Source organism: Pithys albifrons, chromosome 2, assembly GCF_047495875.1.
Source record: "Pithys albifrons albifrons isolate INPA30051 chromosome 2, PitAlb_v1, whole genome shotgun sequence".
Taxonomy (NCBI): Eukaryota; Metazoa; Chordata; class Aves; order Passeriformes; family Thamnophilidae; genus Pithys; species Pithys albifrons.
In genome coordinates this window covers 20,940,095-20,958,583 of record NC_092459.1, presented here as the reverse complement: position 1 = coordinate 20,958,583, position 18,489 = coordinate 20,940,095, and the positions used below count along the sequence as shown (strand labels likewise).

Sequence of the window (18,489 nt, the reverse complement as noted above, 5' to 3'; positions counted from 1 at the left end):
AATCTTCGTTCGAGAAGCCTAGCCATGATGATGATATATAAAATGCATACATTTTTAGTGAGCGTACTACTGCTTCTACTTAAAATACTAAAAAGTTATACTGCTCAGAATAATGGCTGCAGCTGTGGTATGCCTTCACAGAGCTGAAACCAAGAGATAAAGCTGCTGCTTCTTTTAAAGACGATAGACTACAAAAAATGCAATTAACACAGACTTTCAGCTTCTCCCATCAAGGGGCAACTCCCTGCTTAGTTCATTAGGCTCTCCATCAGTTTATATAGGAGCAAATAACAATCTTCTTTCTCAGCATTACAGAATATCAATTTGTACATTTTTCTAGAGGTTCTAGAGTTCTCAGAAATGTTTTCTCTATTTACTTACATGAAGGAGATTCAAAATTCTAAAGTTAGAATTAAAAATATTTATATTGCTTTAAATTAAACATATTGCTACTGGTTTCCCCAAAAATAAAGATTTGTAAGGATTTCCCTTTGAATTTTAATATACTTAGCCATCATTTTGTCTCAGTAATTTAGGAAAACAATACCTAATCTTTTGATGTTAATTCCTTTTGATAGAACATTTCTAATTTCTGGTAAGAAAATGAACTATTGAGAATTTTCATCAAGGTTCATGCATTAGAACACATTAATTCATTGTATAAGTTTCACAGACCCCAGAGAAGGACTGAAAAGTTTTTTAATAGTAATGGGTCAATTCCATGTGCAAATTGAGCGTGTGAGGTTTTTCAGTGCAGGCAATGGAATGACTTGTCTTTTCTTAGTTTGATGCATGGTTAAATATATTGCTGAGCTGGAAAGGTGAGATGGTATTTAGCATCTTCTCAAGTAGCCATGTAAGAAACTGTTTCTTAAATAGACAATGGAGAATGACATTTGTACATGATTCATATATTCATAAAGTTTATGTCTAAGATAAAATTTAATGAATCACACTGCTAAAATTCTCATCTATCTCTAAAATGGGAGCCTTGATGACTAGTTTAGATTACATGACTAACCTTGAGTGGTTAAAATTAAGTGAGAGTAATCCCATCCACAGTGGTTTTACAGATAAACATATTCTGACGTCATTAAGACTTCTAGAAAACTGTGCTACTGTGTTCAGAGTAAGGATCAAGTCTGTGTAAGAGTCATGTGTTTATAGATGACCAATGCTCAGTGAAGTTTGAAGAATGTTCTACATAGCCATATTCGGAAAAAGAAAACATGTAGAACAGGTCTGTATATTGAGGAAGGCCTTAAGGAAGTGTTGTAAGATGTGGTCAGTTGGTCTGAGAGCTGTAGAATTTGCAGAAGATTGAAGTAATTCTGAAGCAATATCTTAGAATGCATTACTTACAATGAAGAAATTGTGTTTCTAGATTAAATGATATGTGACAAAGAGAAACATTACTCATGGGATAATTGAATTTTATGAAATAAAACAGGGATTTAATGTTTTCTAGTGTTGCATATTTGTACATGATCTATTTTCATTAGAAATAAAAAGGAAATAAAAAGCAAAAACCTGATATATTTTAGTCTCTAAGGTGTGGATGACAAGACCTAGATTTTATTCTGGATCTCAGATCTTCTGCATTCTGTCCTTATTAGTCATTAGCTAAAACTCAGAAACTGTTCAGAAACTAGACTTGAATCCGGGTCTGTCAACCAGTGATGAAAGAGTAGCCCTGCAGAGAAGGACTTAGGAGACTGGTGGGTGCAAAACTGGACATGAGCTGAAAATGTGCACTTGCAGCTCAGAAGTTCAACCATATCCTGAAGCTGCAAAAGAACCATGACCAGCAGGCTGAGGGAGCTGATACTGCTATTCTACTCTGCTCTTATGACACCCCACCTGCAATGCTGTGCCCAGCACTGGAGCTCTCACCACACAACATGGACCTGTTAGAGCATGTCCCGAGGAGGCCCATGGAAATTATTAGAGGGCTGGAGTACCTCTTCTACAAAGACAGGTCAGGAGAGTTCAGGAAGTTCAGCCTGGAGAGAATTTTTTGTGGTGTTAAGCCCCCTTGAAGGGGGTTTATTAGAAGGAGAACTAGATAAAGAAATAGATATTATATTTGCGTATTCAAGAAGAATAGCAAATTTTAATATTGGTGAAGCAATTGGAAGAAAACAGCCTTAGAATATATCATGTGACTCTTGTAAGAAATTCAACAAAGTAACGAGTCCCAACAGCAAGTGCAATACAAAAAATGTAATTGCTGCATTTATCCTTGATGAATACTTCATGAACTCCAATCAAAACATTTGTATGTATGGAATTTCACTGGAAATGCTTTTGTTTGCAACTGGTTTTAGTGCTAAAGAGGATCAAAAAATACCTTTATAATAGGAGAAAAATTCACCAGTCAGGTTAGTTTACTAAACTGTTTTTGTAGCCTTCTACAACTTACTGATAGTCCAGCTAGTCCTGTAAAGAAATTTCATAATTCTTATGTGAATGCCAACATACTAAAAGAAATTTCTAAGATCATTCTACAACTCACAGTATCTGTAAATGTATCAAGGTGGCATATTTGGAAGAGTCAGTAAAAATTAGGCATACTGTTGCAAACTAATAGATGTTTAGTGAACAGGTTCTGTGAAAGTTAAGGACTAGGCTGTTATATTCTTGAAAACTGCTGTTTCTTCCTAAACAGAAAGGGTTTGTTCATCATAAATTATTGTTTAGTATCGTCCCATGGTGATAGTCTAATCCACATGTAGTCCTTTCATTTACTTCCTACTGGGACAAACAGCAATAAAAATATTTTATGCAAATACTAGGTCTGCTGAAGCTCACATAGTAAGAATGCTTCATGGAAGTCGGAAAATCCTCCTCATTATAAATGTGCAGTTTAAGACATTGAATAATAGCTACTCTTGCTATTAATATTGATCAACTACTGTTGATTAGTCTGGCTAATAATAAGACTTCTTTTCAATTGGCAAAAAAAAGCAAAGAAAGGTCTTGCAAAGAAAGATCTCACAACGAAAGGGGAACAAAGGTATGTTAGCTCTAAAAATTTTCCATGAAGGCAATAATATGAAAGGCAAATGGTGACTGTAATTCTCCTTAATAATGTGCAACTTGTTAGTGTCTTTAAATGGAGAAGAGAACAAATATATTAAAAGCTATTCATTTGGGATGTTACTCGAAATCAGACTTAGATAACTTTGGATGCTTGGTGATATTCTCTCCTCAGTGATACCTCCAGGGAAGTAAAATGAAGCACAGGGTAGATCTGACCAAAGTTCATCAAGTCGAGTGTCATATATGCAACTGGCTAATAGCAGATATCTAGAAGAACTCTAAGAAAATTGTAAGCACATTTTCCAAGAGATACCTTCTTTTTTTCTAGGTAGGTGCATCTGGGAGACTTGCTAAGCCAAAGTTTAATCTTTCCTTTTCAAATGCCCTGATGGATTTTTATTGTTGCCTTTTTTTTTCTTTTCTAATTTCCATTTCACTACAGTCTAATTGCTTTCTTGATGAAATGAGTTCTGATGCTTATTTATGCACTACATGAAAGTATATGTCCTTTCCTTTGGAGAGTTTTGAGTAACGAAAACAGAGGAAGGTAAAACTGGATAGAACAATTTTTCTTACCCATGTGATGCTGTGGAACCTTCCCACAGCAGCCTGTTACGCAGGCTAGAGAATCAGAGGCTATTTAGTCTCCCTGTGCAAAAGCTAGCTCATAATTTCAATCATCCTTACAGTTCTTATCTACACATTTTCTGGTAAGGTTTTTCTGATCTGCATAGATTACAAATTAGAGAGTGAGTTTACATAGAGTTTAATCACAGTTCTGTTTCTTTCCTCTAATAATTTTAAACATTCTCCTTACTTTTTGACTCTCATGGTTTTATGAACCAGCAACTCCGCAGTTGTTCTCCTGAGTTCTAATGTGTAGCTTGGAACCCATTTCTGTGTGTCCAGATTTGATCTGTACTTTGGCACAACATCACTGTACCTGTGCTAACATGGAATTTCCCAGTATCATCGAATCTTCCTGCAGCTCTTCAACACAGCAAAAGCAAATGAAATGAATGCCAGCAAAGCCAATCTAATGCTGGAAAAGCTATAAAAAGAACTTTTTCTAAGATTCTTTTTGAGTATTAGAAAGCAAAACATTCTTTATTACAGCATGCTGGATGGACAGAAAAATTGTGCATCTCAAATCACAATTGGCTCCATAGCTTTATTCAGTTACTTAATTACAAATTCAGACATTATCTCATCTTGTTCCTCCTACATCCAAAATCATCCCACCCACCATTGCACCCTCAACACGCCTCTTGAATTTGAGTCAGAGACTCAAAGTTTAGACCAGTTGGTGGTCGTGAAGGACCTCTGGTGGACATCTCCATCATCTTCTTCAGCTTGTCCTTTTCTTGACCTGTCACTTTTGGCACAGCCTCATGCTTCCTACAACCAGCGTTGACAAGTTTGCTAGTTTTGTGTCATTGTTACCAGTCCTGCTTCACAGATAGAGGAACCTTCTACCTCCTTAAAATTCCTGGCTGTTGAGACCCTTAACAGAGAATGATAAACTACATAGTTTAGGCTAAACTGGTAAACTACACTCACTAATAAGACACATACTTCTTTACGGCTACCTTGGCAGCTGAAATTCAGTATCTGTAGTGTCCATCATGCAATTAAACTAATCTGGAAAAAGATTTAACAAATGCAGTAAACAGTCAGACCTCTTCCTTGCACTTACTTTGATTACTAATTGTGTATGCAATGGTTTGCCTCAGAAGCATAGAAATGACAAAGTAATAAGAGGATCATTAAGAATACCAGATTCAAGAGGAAATAGTAAAATGCTATTACTAAATAAATATTTGAAAACAAAAGGAAGGAAAGGAAGGAAAAGAAGGAAGGAAAGGAAGGAAGGAAGGAACTTGGAAGGAACTAGGAACTCGGAGGGAACTCAGGACTTGGAACTAGGAACTCAGGAACTCAGGAACTCAGGACGGAACTCAGGAACTCAGGAAGGAACTCAAGAACAAAGGAACTCAGAAGGAAGGAAGGAACTCGGAAGGAAGGAACTCGGAGGGAACTCAGAAGGAAGGAAGGAAGTCGGAAGGAAGGAAGTCGGAAGTCGGAAGGAAGGAAGTCGGAAGTCGGAAGGAAGGAAGGAAGTCGGAAGTCGGAAGGAAGGAAGGAAGGAAGGAAAGAAGGAAGGAAGGAAGGAAGGAAGGAAGGAAGGAAGGAAGGAAGGAAGGAAGGAAGGAAGGAAGGAAGGAAGGAAGGAAGGAAGGAAGGAAGGAAGGAAGGAAGGAAGGAAGGAAGGAAGGAAGGAAGGAAGGAAGGAAGGAAGGAAGGAAGGAAGAAGGAAGGTGAGTGGGTGGTAGAAACATTTTATGTGTTGGAAATTCAACTAGTGTTTCAGCTGATCTGATGTGACGCAGCTTGTGAAGACACGCCAGCTTGTATCAACTGAAAATGTGCAAAGTGTGACTGAAAGACAGTTGGCTTCAAGAGGTCAGTGCTGAGATTAAGATATTTGATAATAAACCTGTTTGATGAAGGTATTTTCTTTTAGGGATAGCACCAAAAGGAGACTTCAGAACTGTGTTTTGGGAGGTGTCATCTGTTCTCCAAGTGCTGTGATTGTAAAGTGGCCTTTGATGTTCTGTTTGATGCCTCTAGTTCTCTTGTCCTAATAGTCTACAGAATCAAAGCTTTATAAATGTAAAAATGCCTGTTATGCCAAATGACATGAATTACAAACAATATTGCTTAACTTTATAATAAATTTATTTATAATAAATGTGATCTTTTATGACCAGATGATGTTTATGAACTAAATGGTGTGTCTTAAGTTTGTTTTCAAAGTGCACTAATACTTCAGATTTTTCTGGGAAATTGTAAGAATATTGTATGGTCTGGATGACTGCAGCTCGCAACCATACCTTGACTTACAAAGAAGATGTTATAAATGCAGGTTTATAGCTGAAGCATGAAACAGCATTTGTCTGTCTGTCCATCAAGACGCTGTGGACAATTTAATTTTAGAGTTTCTGCCACAGGAGAAATATGTTCAGTGTTTTTCACACACTTTCTCACTGAATAAGGAAAGTTGTAGAAAGAAGGGTAAACAGGGATTCAAGTGAGCTAAAGGCATAAGAGAAGTGAGTGTTTCCACAATTTCAAGGGTAAATAATGCAGTTGTAGTTTAATAACTAATATAATGTGCCCTGAATTAATAATTTATAGTTAGTGGTATAAGAATTGTGTAGTTGGCAAGACTATTTATGGTTGGGGACAAGAATCTTCTTAAACTAGTTAGAACTGGTTTTTTTGTAACTGCTAATTGACTAGTCACCACAGCTAACATAAACATGTTGTTTTCAAATCACTGCTGTTTTCTCTGTCTTTTTATGTTTTGTAACAAATGCGCCTGTCAGATGAGCTGTAAGACAGCATGACATGATGCAGCCTGATGTAACATGAGTGAAAGCTAACATTTTAGATTCTTATCCTGCTCTTATTGAAGGCCGTGCACAACCTCCCAAAGGCATTTCCACTTCTGTTGAGCTATGCCAATAGTTTACTACTTGGACTTTTGTCTCCTGGAAGCAAGGCAGATATGTAAATAATCTGAGGCCAACTGTACAGTGTTGCTCCTTCTGTCACTGAGGTCTGCGGAGTCCTTGTCCTTGACTTCAGTAGGAGCAAGATCATAGTCCTGGATCCTTCAATAGTCAGATACATTGTGTTACTGTTTAGAAAGGCTGGAATATGAGGATCAGCCCCTTCCACCTCTCACCATCCACCAACCTCAGCTCTTTTAGTTAAAGTTAGATCTCTTGATTATCACAAACATCAAATCCAGCAATTTTAGTCCTAGAGAAAGAAACCAGAGTGGTTTTTTTTGTACCTTGTCCAGAAAATTGTTTGCATTAGAATGTTGCCTCAAAAGACCGCTGAGGAAAAGACTCTCGGCTAATTTAGTAGGACATAAGATAAGGGAGCACCCAGACTTCACCAGGAATACATATCCACACATGTGCTCCAAACAATGATTTCATGAGTTTTATAATGACCCTCCGATCCTCGTTTCTGCCCTGTTATGCCCCAGGCACAACCCATCCAGAACTGAATCTGGGGGAGTTTGGGACCCTTCTTACATCATCTTCATCTTCCTCATATCATGTCAGGTTCTTGGAGGTTTTCCAGCATTCTGGTCTTCTAGGTCACTCTGCCTACGTTTATGTCTGCTGGTGTAGGCCTTGAGATGTTTTTCAGCCGTTCTACCTTTAAAAGAAGACTAAACAGCTAACGAAATTTTGAGGGATTGATACGGGATGGGGTTCAATAAACACTGAACTGCTGAGTTTACTTTTACTGGTACATTAAAATCTACATTCACTATAAGTACTTCTAAAATCTATAAAAATTAAAAAATCAAGAAGCAAATAAAACCTCTGAGGCATCAGAATGCTTAAGGAGGAAGAGCCATAAAGATAACTCCTGTGAGTGGTAAATTAAAAATGTCTTAGAGAAACCCATATCCATGTGATTTTGTGGAATCAGTGACAGTGAACATCAGAACAACTCACAGGTCTGAGGGCAGTTCTGCACCACAGACACAGCCCTGACAAGGCAGATCAGCCTACATTTCACCCACCCCGGCACAACCAGCTTTAGCAGTGCCAACATGAATATCATCTCTTTGCTGTGCTGCTGCTGGCTCTCCGTTTCCTGTCAGTCACATGGCTTCCTGAGGATGAGTCAGTAATGCAGACAGCTTTTTTCTGTACAATATTTCACATAAAATAAAAAAAAAATATTGCTTGTAATATTCATGCAAAGGCTACATCTCTTCTTCATATTTCAAATATGCCTTAATCAAGGATTAAAAATCCCTTTGAGCAGCTGAGTTCAGGACTAGTCCCTGAGATAATGCTTGTGTACTGTGATGCACAGGCCATGTATGAGGGCCCAGGCTGAATGAAAAGGCCTTATGTTCAGTTTCTTCAATTTCATGTGCTTAAATAAATGAATATTTTGGTGATTTTTTAAATTTCATGTTTTAAAACAGCATCCATCATAATTCTATAAGAAAAAATTGTATAATATATAATTGGAGTGTTGCATTCTTAGGAGAAATCATTTAAGTATGTAATAACATAAACATCCTCTTACATCTTTGCAGTTCCAATTTGTCCTATTGACTGTATCTCTTCATTTATTTGAATTCAACCAATTGTCTAAAATTTTATTTCTGTAATTTATCTGAATCATGTACATGGACTGAAGGTGATTAATTAGTAAACATATACTATTATTACACTATTTATGCAGCATTATTCTAATCAGATGTACCTTAAAGATAATGCTGATTGCATTTTTCTTACAGTTCACAACATAAAAAAATCTAAATAGTTGCTTGAGATATACACAATGGAACATATAAAAATTGTAAGTAATTGCTTGAGATATACAAAATGGAGAACATAATGCTGAAATATTCTATTTCATATGGGATAAAGAAAACTTATGACAAACTTAGGATGATTGAGAAAAAGATCTTAATCTTTATTCTTTTAGTCCCTATGAGCTGGAGGCACCAAATAAGACTGGCAGCATTTTGACACCATTTTGAATTTGTGTTGGTAAGGCCAAAGGATTCAGAACAACGCTGAATCAGACTTGTAGTTACTCATGGAATTGTGCATATTATTGACGCTGCAAGATCACAAAATCACAGAATATGCTGAGTTGGAAAGGAACCATTGCTGTCCAACTCTTAGTCCTGCACAGGATCATCCCCAAGAGTCATGCTGTGTGCCTCAGAGTATGATCCAAATGCTTCTTGAACTCTATCATCCTTGGTGCTGTGATCACTTCCCTTGGGACCCTGTTCCTGCAACCAACCACCCTCTGGGTGAAGAACCTTTGTCTAATATCCAACATAACCCTCCCCTGACACAACTTCAGGCCATTCCCTCAGGTTCTGTCACTGGTCACCACAGAGAAGAGATCAGTGCCTGCCCCTCTACTTCCCCTCATGAGGAAGTTGTAACTGCCATGAGGTCTCCCCTCAGTCTCCTCTTCTCCAGGCTGAACAGACCAGGTGCCCTCAGCCACTCCTCATACAGCTTCTTCTCAAGGCCCTTCACCACCTTCATTGCCCTCCTTTGGACACTCACTTAAGAGCCTAATGTCTTTCTTATATTGTGGTGCCCAAAACTGCATACAATATTCCAGATGAGGCCACCCCAGTGCAGAGCAGAGCAGGACAATCCCTTCTTAGACCGGCTGGCGATGCTGTGCCTGATGCCCCCCAGAACATAGTTGGCCCTCCTGGCTGCCAGGGCACTGCTGACTCATATTCAACTTGTCCTCAACCAGGACCCTCAGGTCCCTTTCCGTGGCACTGCTTTTCAGCGTCTCATTCCCCAGTCTGTACAAACATCCAGGCTTGTCCCATCCCAGGTGCAGAATTTGGCACTTTCCCTTGCTGAATTTCATATGGTTGGTGACCGCCCAGCTCTCTGACTTGTAGAGGTTTCTTTGCAGGACCTCCCTGCCTTTGAGGGAGTCAACAGCTCCTCCCAGTTTTGTGTCATCTGCAAACTTGCTTAGCATCACTTGAAGTCCTGAATTCAAGTCATTTATGAAGACGTTTAAGACCTCAGGGCCTAAGATGGAGCCCTGTGGGACTCCACTAGTAACAGGTCACAAGTCTGATGTTACCTCACTCACTATTACCCTCTGTGCTTGATCTGTTAGCCCATTGCTCACCCACCATATGATATGTTTATCCAGGTGTGTGCTGGACATTTTGTCCAGAAGGATCCTGTGAGAGACATTATCAGAAGCTTTACTGAAAAGCAAAAAGACGACATCAGCTTGCTTCCTGTGCTCAGCTAGGTGGGTTACTGTGTCATAAAAGGAAATCAGGTTTGATAAGCAGGACTTTCCTCTGAATAAGTCATTCTGACTGTGACTGATGACAGCATTGGCTTTCCATTCTGAATGTTGCTGTGCATCAATGTCAGCTACTGACATCAGGACTCAGGCACAGGAGCTGCATCATCCTCCATTCCATCCTGTTGTTCCAATAAAAATTACTTTTATACTGTGCAAATGTGTCAATAGGATATAAAACATAAGGTTCTAAATTTTCTGTGGTTAAGATTACTAGAACACATCATTTCGTTTCCATTCATGAATGTCTCACACAGCTGTATTTTGATTTTATAATCTTGTGGGAGTATGTGTCTGTTACATCATTCCTACTCTGGTAATGTCAATGAATGTCATAGATTGTATATGTTTTGCATTTGTTAATGTATTAACATCGAAAGCACAATGAAAATTGTGTTTTATGCATACATGTGTTGTCCCTCTACCTGTGTTTTGATTATATTTAACTTTACTAATGCTGAAATACTGTTGGCTATGCTACATTGTTAATTTTTTCATTCTTCTTTCTTGTATGTGCATTGCATAGGACAGTAATGCCAATATTCTGATTTATATGAAATCACATCTAAATCAGAAGCACAATTATGTGTATGGACACCTGTCCAGAAGAATGCTTCACTATTTATGGCAGTAGATCCATAAAATATAGTTTTTAATGTTATAGCTAAAATTCTTTCTGCAAAATGCATTTGTATTAACTAAGATAATGGTTTTAAAACTAAAACCAATGTAATATCATCTGATCTTTCTAAATTAAATTCTAAAAATTGCTCTTCCGTCTTTGAAAATGAAACTTCTTTAATGACTATTGAAAAATTTATTGCTGCTCATTTTCTTCCTTCAAGTTATGAGTTAGCAATTTAATTTGGAAGATAGTATTTGTCCTTCTCAGTTGATGTCAGTTGACTCCAAACTGTTTCAAATGCAAAAAAAAAAAAAGATTAATTAAAGTAACAAAGATGAACAAATTTGAAACCTTTTCTGGAGTGGTTCTGTGGTCATACACAAAAAACCCAGACTGCTGGATAACAGAAGTGATGCAGAAAGGAATAATCCCAGGGAAGAAGAAGTAGGTAACATAGGCAATGCTCATGGAGCAGATACAGTGAGACAAATGGATTTTTCCAAGCCCTCAGAAGTGAGCTTTTTGACAATATATTCTTTAGGAGTAGTTTAAAACCAAACTGCTTGAACTGCAGTGCACTTCTCAGCCTCATCATGTAGGAATCTGGTGACAAAAATGATCATAAATAACCTACTGTAAGATCTTGACATGTGAATAAGGCTGTCAGAGAAGTGGTCTGAGAGTGGCATCAATAAAAGGCATCAATAAAAAATGAAAGTCAAAGTGACAATGCTGAAACTATTAGATTTTGTAGACAGCCTGTGTGTTGAAGGAGTCTGGCAGTACAGAAGTCAAGAAGTCTTCAGAATAGTTTGCTTACGGTTGAGTTGCTCCTATTCCAGTGAAGCTAAGAAGAGAATTTGGATAATGGTTTCAGTATGTCACAAACTATGGAATCAGCACTTTCCTTTTATTTACCTGAGCTATACAATACTCTCTCATTCTACCAGCTGTTGCTAAGCAACTGTAACAGTAATAGTGATGTTTACCTAAAGCCTCAGTTTATTTTACTTTATCTTAGAAAGATAAAAAAATAAAATCCAACCTGTCCTCAATGATCTCCATCTGCAGAGTGAGTTCGCATCTATGAAGAATAGTCTTGTTTTAAAAAGTACTAAATTTGCCTTTAGCTCAGCATTTTAATATATAGGATCTTACTCTCTATAAAAGAACTTTTTCAACACCACCTTCTACATATTTCAAATCTGGTATACAACTTACATTGCTTTTCTCTCTTTAATTCATTTACTTTCCTTCATTTAGATGAATCTTAAGAAGAACTGGAGTAAATTCAAATGAAGAAGGAACAGAGTGTAAAGGTCTTTGCTTTACTGGGACAAAATCATTATTTTTGAAGGAAAAGGGATAAACCAACTTCATATTATCTAGTTGCTTTTAATTAAAAACTTACTACTTTGTGAGAAGGATGCACTGTCAAGCTCTAGCCTTGGAAGAGCAATTATAGACTTTTTTTGCCTACCAAGTGGCATCTGAATTGACTATAGACTGGATTTTTTTTAAGTATTAAAAGAATATTTTTTAAAGAAGGAAGTATTTCCTGCAGAGAGACATAAGACATATTTTCCTGCATATTATTTTCCCATTAACTTATGTGAATACTGATTTATTGGTTTTTTTGGACAATCCAGTATTGAATAGAAAACATGAAATATCTTTTTCTCAATTTGTAATGGCAGTGTGATCCAGCTGATGTATAATACACGTTTCAGCATTGAAAACTTCATTAAAACAAAAAATTTCACATACCAGCAATTAAGACATTTTGCTCTGGCACACAGCAAAGCTAGAATTATGTCAGAATTTGTTTCTGAATTTGCTAAATAGTGATATTAATCTTTAACCTTCAGGATAATTTAATTTCAGTTGGATGCTGGATAAAGTCTTAAATACACATAGGAAATGATGCACAAAGCTATGGCCTGACTCTCAAAGTACTAATCTGAGACTTTAAAAACTAGCTTTTCTGTTTCATCAGCACAATCAATGAATATATATCCTGTGGCTAGAAAGTCTGAGTCTAAAAAGTTTTATAGATTGATGAAGTTCCAGTCACCTTGTGAATGTCTGCATCAGAACTTAAGGTTATTACATGCATTCAAGCATCTCATATTTGGAAGGGTCGAATCCAGTACCCAGCAGAAGTGAGGCTGCCCCATCTCCTTCCCAGACGCAGGCAGTGACAAGGCTGAGCAGCTTTTTTTGGTAGATAGAGGCACATAGAGCACAAGAATACACCACATGCACATGTATACAGACAGCTCCATGGATTAAGAGTCAGACACACACTCACAGGAGCTCAGGCAGCATCAGCAGCCTCATTTGGTGTCTCCTCTCTGGCCTGGGGGAGCTGTGTTCCTCCCACCCATTCACTCACCCAGAAAGATGACCACAATTCCCCTGGGCCACAGTAGAAATGCCACCCGAGGTTTCATCCTTGGAGAAACCCTCCTGTGTTCCTCTCCAAGTCCCCTGCTCACTATCTCATTTGTCCAGATGTTCCCCAGCACTCACACACACACCTGCGCTGGCTCCTGATGCTGCACTGCAGCAAGAGAGGCTCTGGCCCTGGTCCCACCTGGGGCTGGCTCAGAGTGTCACTCACTGGGGTCTCCCTGGTCACTGGCCCCCAGGCATTAATTATTTCATGTCAGATAATTTTTAAACAATTTCTCACTAATTCTCTTGAAACTAACTATTTTTTCTTGGGTCTTGCAAAAACATAATGAGTAATTTACACTGTTCTCATTTCACGTTGCTCTGAACTTTGGTATGCTTAAATATCTGAAGTACTAAAGCTGTGTGGCACCAGTTTTCCCTGATGATGGAAGGTGATGGCAGGCATAGCAAGCAGAGTCCCAAGTGGGGCAGGCACCGGCTTTGTGAGATGTCTGTGCTGTCACAGCTGGCCACAGTGTGCTTCAGGTGTGCCAGTAAAGATGGTGGATTGCAGCTGTGAGTAAATCTTTGGTGATGCCTAAATTAAAATTATCTTGATGTTTTCTGGTGTGATTAATTCTTGGAAAATGCTTCATAATGATGTCGTGAAGTTTACTTAAGTGATTTTTAAAGGACACTTGAAGTAGATACATCCTCTTTAAAACAGTCCTTAGAGAATTGTGCCTTTGCCTTGCTGGCCATTTGACTTTTGCCTTCTTGATTGAAGTTATTTTAGAAAATAACAATTTTGTTGGGTAGTAAGACAGTCAGAAGATGGCTTTTGGATATATTAAAGAGGAAGAAGTGATAAAGGACAGTGCAGAGGGTCTGTGGGGTCCTGCAGCCTTGGTGGGGTAGGAAGTGGTGGGGATTATGTGGAGCTCAACAGAAGTGAAAACACAAAGGGAGCATATGAAAACAGAAGAGAAAGGAAAAAGAAGTTATTGAAAGAAGGTGACTGAAACCACTTGTTCATATCTTACAGCTCTATACTGCTCTACCATCTCAATTGATGGCAGCAACAATTTAAATCTGTAGTTGCCTCTTGTAGTACAGAAGGAAATCTTTTTTTTTCTATGCATATATAACATCTTTGTACTATCAGGAAGGTTTATTTTTTATCCTTTTTGGTAAAACTCATATTGACAAAACTGTGCTTTACCTCTCATAGTCACTTAAGTTGTGGCTAATACCGCAGTAAAAAAGTCCAGCAATTGTGCATGTACATGAGTGTGACAAATCATAATTGAGGCATGAGGTGCTCTGGGGACATAAGAGGTCTGTGTCTGTATTGCTGAATGGGAGGGAACATTTTAAATCTGCAAAGGCTCTAACCAAGTAGTCGGTCAATGGCTGAACATCTTGTGCAAAATGGAAAAATTTATTTTGTACTTGACACAAGGTCTGGAGCTAAAGTGAATTGTTTGAGTAGACCTTTTTGGGGTGCATTCAGTCATCTTCAGCCTGCATTCAGCTCAGCAGAACTACTTAATCTCTGCTGATATTCTTTTAGTATTTTTCTCTTGATATGTTCAGTTTCTTTTCTTTGTCGATGCTTTCTTCTACTAAGACACTCATTTGAAACAAAATATTCCTAATCTTTATTTGTGTCATCTTATTGGTATGTGGTGTCTCTGCAGTGAGAAACTGCATTTTTTTATGTGATATTATATGGTCAACTCCTAATTTGCTGCTGCCTGTCACCTATAAGTCTCATTTCTGCTCTCCAAAAATATCCTGAAACTGAATGTCTTGTAAGTGATTTGATGCTAAATTTACTCTTTGGCAGAGGTGTAATATTTGAGAGTTCTGAAAATTTTAGACTTACATGTATGGAAAAAAATAGATATTATACAGGTAGCACTGACCCTTTCTTTCTACATTCTGCTCTGTTCACATGCTCATGTCTTCACCAGGCAGGGACAGACTTAGAATGATGTGTGTTTTCTGTGTCTGTATTGCTCTTAAAGTCGTTTTCAGTATTGCTTAGTTCAGAAGAAAAATCCTCCCTGCAGTTGTCAGTATGCAGCAATGTGATTGCTGGGAGTTAAATGTATATTAAATTTCTTCTCAGATTTTTATTTTTTACTTAACACTAAGTAAATAAGTATATATTTTTATATATGCATACAAAATTAAGAGCAAACCTAAATAGTATTTCACAGTAATTTTTTTCTTTATGATTCTTCCTTGCCTCATGTTTCTTGGGTACAAAGTGAATGTACAACACATGCATGAATAGTTTCAGAACTGGAGGAGTATATATACATGAAAGCAAAAGCAAACTGGAGAAAGAAAGGATTCTGGGTGGTAATAAACACTTAAATTGGACAAGATAGTGGTAAAACATTGTCTGCCTTATTTATCATTCAAGTTTGTTTATTTTCCAAAATAATAATGCACAATAATCTGTATCTACAGTAAGGAGCACAAACCACCTTTTGGAATAAAACTGGGATCAATCACTGCCAGTTGTAAAAACTTCTGTGAGTAGGAAGCAAGTGTCTCTGTAAAGAAACTGCTGGCCATGGCCATGTTCACCACCCCAGCAATACTCAGTTTTACCTTAAGCCAGCTGTAGGATTCCCTAAGAGATTGGGAAGTAATTTGTTTGTCTCCCTGAAAGTTAGAAATTTAGTTAACATATTGCATTTATATATACAGTTACATATGGTGTAATACATTCCTTATACATTAGAATTCCAAATTTCTGCCCTAAAAGGTGGTTTTGTTTTTGATAGATTTTAGATGAATTGCTAATTTGCACTTGATAGATCTCTTTCAAATCAACTCTTTCAAACACGAGTGGTAGGAAGGCTGCTGTGCAGCATGGCTTGTGAGCAGGTACTTGACTTACACAAATCAGTTTCTGGATGTTGGAGACATGAAGTAGATGTTTAGAGTAACAGGGTGATGGACTGTCACTGTATTCCTTTTATGTTTTCAGAACATTAATTCTGTGGTAATGAAATTATTTTAAATTGTTTGTGACACTTGTATGACATTTCCTCTGTGGCTGAAGGAAGGGGAATACAATGCAAAGCATCTGCAAAAATGTTGATAAGTTACAGTGAACAGTATATAGCTGTAAAATCCATGCTAAGTTCATAGTGTATTAGCTTCCTGCTTTATGAATGTTTAATAATACCAATGTCTTATTAAACCAATATGAATCAAATGGTAGATATACTAGAGAAGATTTGTACTTTAAAGGCCTCCTGAATCCTCACATCCTTTTTGTCTCTTCATTAGTGTTTTTGTTATATTTGAAATTTAGTAAAAATGATTCCTCATTAGTTCTTTAGTTTTAGCTGCAAATTCCTTTTCTTAAATCCAGTCTATTAAGATTTAGAAACCTCCCACAAGAATTTAAAAGCACTTCTCTGAAGGATTCAGTCACAGAGACCTGCTGCAGGGAAGTTAAAAATAAAATTGCAGGCTGAAATACATTTCTGGTTTAAGTATAATAATAAAATGCTGGGATTATACTTGTTCTGAAGTGCTTAAAATGCATGTAATAATCCAAGAAGTACAGTGCACAGAAGGTCTTTAAACTTTTCTCTGTTCAAGTATTTCATTAACACTTCTCTCCAGCTCTGAGTCAGTACAACTGTTGTGTGGGATTAACAAAATGAAATAGGAAACTAGCAACAATGTGCACTGTAAGTCAAGGTTTCTTCCTGAGGACTTTCTGTTAATGAGATATCATACCCTCACAAGTCTGTAGGATGTGCAAACCAGACACAGATGCCTGCTGAGTAAACCCTTAGTGTCATTGTTAAAGAATCCTATTAAAAAAAAAAGAAGAAAAGAAAGAAAGAAAAAATAAAAGCCTTCCTGATCACAATACATATGGCTTTACAAGTGCTATACCACAAAAAATTTTCTGTATTGCCAAATATAAAAATCTTGATATTAGTTGCAACACAATGCATAATAAACGTGTGTCTACATTTTGGTCTTCATGTTGAAGTAGGTTTCAGAACAGCAGAAACTCTAATACCAGAAACTTTAGTATTTATATTGAAGCTTTCTAAATGACATTTGCCAAAAATCTCTGAAACCTCTCTGCCACTAAAACCGTCAGTCTGTTGAATTTATGGCATCAAGGCTAATGCTGAAATTTCACATATAGATAAATAAATCATGCTCTGTTAGTACTACAGAACCTCAAATAATGTTTCACTGCATAAAAAGATGATAGTTGTCTCAGAAATCCAGCTATGAGCATTTTGAATCTGGAGGGAGGAATGGTGTAAATGCAATTTTATTTAATGTTTTTAATCTAGAGAAAGTACTATAAAATTAAGATTGTGTATGAGTAAACTCATGTAAGAATATATACTGGGGGAGGGAAAAAAAAGAACAAATGCATATGTTCCTTTCTTCTTTTTCAGGTCAGAACTGTGGAGGCTTAGTACAGGGACCAAATGGTACTATAGAAAGCCCTGGATTTCCTCATGGTTATCCAAATTATGCCAACTGCACGTGGATTATTATCACAGGAGAGCGTAACAGGATACAATTGTCATTTCATACTTTTGCCCTTGAGGAAGATTTTGATATTTTGTCAATTTATGATGGACAACCACAGCAAGGCAATTTAAAAGTGAGGTAAGGTGTCTTTTTTCTTTCTTAATTTTTCTCTCTCTCTCTACTTTTCTTTCTCTCTCCTGAATATATGTTATGATGATATGTTAGAACTGTGTTTCCTCAGTTCACCCCCAGCTAAATCAATAGCAGTGCCCCAAGATCTCAAAGCAAAATACATTAATACAAATTTCAGATCTTTATGGTCCTATCTTGTGTATCAGTAACAACAGTACTTAAAATTTGCACAGTTCAAGATCAGTTTTTGGAAAAGCCCTGAACAAGGGAGTATTCCATGTTGCAGTACATGGTTTTTTATTTACCTGCCTACTAGTGAAATCCAGATTTGACCCAGGAACTATTTCTTGAAGGCACTTTTTGAGAGAACTCTTACTGAGATCATGCTTTACTTTTCTACCATGCCTACAACATTTGAATCAGAGGATGGGGTGTGCTGCTTGAGCTAACAGTGCCCCATGGTCTCTCACCAAATGTGGCACTGAAGTGGTGAGTGATACAGTAGTTTTGAGAGGCACAATATCACTGGTGCATGTTAGGCTGACTCTGGAAATGCTTGCTGGATGAAATCCTTCAGGTGACTGTTGCCTTCCTGGCAGATAAGTTGAACTCTAAATTGTTTCTCATTGCCAAAATTGAAATTATTCTTCATTAAGCAATTAGGGATCTTTAAAGGTCAGAAACAGGGCTAATTTATCTGTCCAAATACCACCAAGATTATAAAGAGGCTTTATGGAAACTTTCTGATCTTGAAGCTTGTCATAACTTCAGGTTTTGATTTATTAATTTCATTGGTGCCCACTTGTGAGTTCCTCAGTCATTTGCTGGATCTGAAGTGC

General features: G+C 37.4%; 1 protein-coding gene across 1 annotated transcript in view; it reads left to right on the top strand.

Moving 5' to 3' along the window:
* Nucleotides 1-18,489, top strand: part of CSMD1 (CUB and Sushi multiple domains 1) — a 1,094,767-nt gene that overhangs the window by 195,608 nt on the left and 880,670 nt on the right. Inside the window, exon 2 of the mRNA XM_071548449.1 lies at nt 17,440-17,656. Coding sequence (XP_071404550.1) covers nt 17,440-17,656 — 217 coding nt within the window. The remainder of the gene's footprint in view (nt 1-17,439; nt 17,657-18,489) is intronic.